At 37.1% G+C, this 3,515-nt stretch overlaps 1 protein-coding gene across 1 annotated transcript in view; it reads right to left on the bottom strand.

The window, feature by feature from the left end:
• LOC103390158 (probable palmitoyltransferase ZDHHC8) overlaps positions 1-3,515 on the bottom strand; it is a 15,269-nt gene that overhangs the window by 6,614 nt on the left and 5,140 nt on the right. Inside the window, 2 exon segments of the mRNA XM_017039096.2 lie at positions 1,654-1,811; positions 1,896-2,017. Of these exon segments, the coding sequence (XP_016894585.1) occupies positions 1,654-1,811; positions 1,896-2,017 (280 nt within the window).

Genomic DNA, 3,515 nt, shown 5'->3' with positions numbered 1-3,515 from the left:
TATTGCTTAATTGCCTCTCGTTCTTTGGTTAGCATTTTAGCATCTACTTAAATTGTTCGTATTGGCTAACCTTCAGCTATTTCCATTATGTTTCGTTAAAATCTTTGATTTATTTTGTATTAATTAAATCATTGATCTGCTTCTTTTAATTTCATCTATTTTTGTTATATTCGGCACTAACCGTTAGCTGTTGTAGCCCAGCGTCCTCTTTGGTGTTTTCTGTTGCTAAATTTCAAACTTTTCAACAGCTTTCAGTAGGCTATAATCTGGGCTAGCTGTTAGCAACTTTAGCAGAAGAGTTTCAAATGTTCTTGTTATTTTACTCTTATGAGTGCTTTTAATTATTAGCTTTGTTTTACCTGACTTTTATGTAACCTCTTCATTTAGCATGTTGGGTAATTTTTTCTATTTATTTTCTAATAAGATGTGGAAATTCTGATATATATTTTTGTATTTTTTCCAGCATGTTCTCTCAGGGAAGAAGCATGAACATGTTTTGTATAAAAATCTCCCCGGCGTTTTCACTCAGTTGAAGAGCGGCTGGCTGAACCATTTTTAAATTACATTTCCACTGAGGCTACAAAGGACCTGAAAAAAGGATTAACCTGATTAATGAGAACTCCCTCCTGCTCCATCACTCTCACTCCAACATCATTCTCTGGAAAAATCCCTCTCTGTTGACTTAGCCCACACACACACACTGTCTCTCACACACACATACTGATAAAAACCACCAACATCTTTCTCTGCTCTTTCCACTTAAGTTTGTTCCTCAAATTAGAAAATACCTCAAGGACATGGAGTATTACTGTAAATATATTCGCCTGTCTTTACGCTGAAGATACTTTTTTGACGTTGCAATAATGTCATTGAGGATCTGGTGCGTTTTAGGTCTGAGAATATAAACTCAAAGAACAGTTAAATATCAACAAAATTTGAAGGAAATAAATTTAAAGACTGAACAGGTAGCTCTAACCTAGAAATTAGCTGAAGTTGGCCTAATAATAATAATAATAATAATAATAATAATAGTGATGTCCAATATCAGATATGCAGATATTTTCCAAACACACACATTTCATTGTGTCACAATGACAATAATTCACTTTCACTTCAAACCTATTTTTAAGTCACATCATCTGAGCCAAACCCAGGGTTGGTCTGAACAGACACATCACATCATCTCAGCCAAACCCAGGGTTGGTCTGAACAGACAACTCTTAATAATAATGCAGTAGAAATAAATAAGCTAACCACAAAACACATTTCTATTTCCAAGTTAAAAGTACGTTTTTCAAAGTAATTTCTTGAATAGGTAAAGTTAGCACAACACAATAAAGCTTGACTCTTAAAAGTAAACCCTCAAAAAGGTGAAGTTAGCATAACTACAAAATGTTCAACCTATTAAGCTAAATCCTTAAGTAAAGGTGACGTTAGCATGATTTCAAAACGCTCGACAACCTTTAGTAAATCCTTAGGTAGGTGAAGCTAGCATAACTGAAACTGATGCTAGGGTTTGTAAAAATTAGCACAGGTTAGCCAAAACTGCTAACTGTCAGGGTGTGAGATCACAGCATTCACTCATGTCAGGGGCCACATACTGTATGGGCCAGGGTCAAACCAACGTCTGTGGTCCATCCTCCGGTTCTTTACCTCCACACAGTGGTCACAGATGCTGCAGTGGGAGCAGCGCGGCGGTCGGTAGAAATGACAGGAAGCACACCACTTCATCCGCACCTGGACGCCCCTCACGTCGACGTTCTTGTACAGTGGCGCTCGAAACTCATCGTCCTTGTCCTCGTCCTCATTGGCTGGAAAAGAGTATGTGAAAAAGTACTTGTTGGCAGGTACTGTAGTCCATACTGTAGCCACGGCGTCACTCTGAGCACACTCACCTATTGGGAGAACTCCCGCGTCCATGAAGGTTGCCATAGTGAAGTTGGCGAGAACAAAAAGGAAGAGGACGGCACAGCAGGGCGGCACGGCGGGGCAGACGGTCACCGCCAACCACGGGCATCTGAGCAGCCGCACAGGAGGAAATAAACAGGAAACTGTTGCACTTGGTGAAATGGGCCAACATTGTTTTAAAGCCTGTGGAGATGATTAATCCTCGAAAAAGTTCTGAGCTGTAAAAAAAGATTTATTTTAGCAAATAATTAGGGATGTCTGATATTAGCATATTATGTAATAATATCTGTAAGAATTGCTTAGGGTTTTTCCTCAGATAATGAAACGCAATGCCTGGGTTTCGCCAAATGATGTGTGACTTAAAAATAGTTTTGGGGATAAACGGCTGTATATTAAAGTGAAAGCCACTAGATGGCAGCATTGCAAGTCATTTAATTAATCCCATACTCTTACAATGGTTTGTACAGATAGATAAATAAATATTACCAGGCCTATATCGGTATTGGTAAATATCGGAAATGGAAATTGTTTGGACAATATCGAATATCGGATATCGGACATCCTCCTGTTTATTGAAGTGGCAGCGAGATATCGGACATCCCGAGGAATAATCCTCCTGTTTATTGAAGTGGCAGCGAATAATTGTTTTTTTTTTTACAGTGAACAAAGCCCTGTAACTGTGTTTAAGAAAACCTAACATACTTTTCTAATCTAGTTCAGTGTTTCTCAAATAGTGGGTCAGTCCCTCAAAAGTGGGTCACAGAGATATTTAAGTGGGTCGGAAAAAAAGTGAATGAAAGAAATAATGATTCAAAAGAAAAGTATCTTTGTACATGACTGATTTATGAGGAATTTTATAAAAAGGTAAAAATAAGGAGATTTTTTTGTTCCTAAATTATTTAATTTAGTCTCTTTCCTGGTTCTTTATAAACGTTATAAAATACAGTATGTGTTAAAACCTGGAGTCAGCAGAGCATTTTTTTAAAGGTTGGACTACTACAGAGTCTGGTTCATAAAAATATAATTTAGCACGAGCTTGACAAAGGCTTTGGAAAAGTACCAGTACTGGCTGTGGGGACATCATTCAGGTGCCAAACAAAGGTGCTAAATATGTGGCTCGTGTCGTTGTGTAGAAAATGTCATTGTTACATTGAATCTTTTTCATATCTGTTGGCAAGAGTTAGTGAAAATACATTTCCGTTCTTGGTCAATAATGTATGTGTTTGAAACAGAAACTTTTAGTCAGTAATATCACAGTGATGACCTCTGACCCTGGATGTGATTTCCATTCATTAAAGCATTTTTTATTAGCATTTTATTTTCCACTCTCCGAGCTAAATTCTAAGAGGACCATCACTTACGTTTTTTTACTCTAAACTGTGTGTGATGTGAGACTCGAGGAGCAGTGAATAATAAAAAAGTCTCATTTGCATTGCATGTTTAATTTAATACATAATGTTTCTAATTAATTAGTCGATTTAATCTGTGTGTGTGTTAGAACTGGAGAAATGTAAGAATCGTTAAAAAGAAAAACAAAGTTTACAAAAAAATAAATAAATCAGTGATGCACATGATATGAGAACAGCTTCAGTTTCTCGACCTCCTGG

This window comes from Cynoglossus semilaevis, chromosome 14, assembly GCF_000523025.1.
Source record: "Cynoglossus semilaevis isolate Cse_v1.0 chromosome 14, Cse_v1.0, whole genome shotgun sequence".
Taxonomy (NCBI): domain Eukaryota; kingdom Metazoa; phylum Chordata; class Actinopteri; order Pleuronectiformes; family Cynoglossidae; genus Cynoglossus; species Cynoglossus semilaevis.
This window is presented reverse-complemented; position numbering and strand designations above follow the sequence as displayed.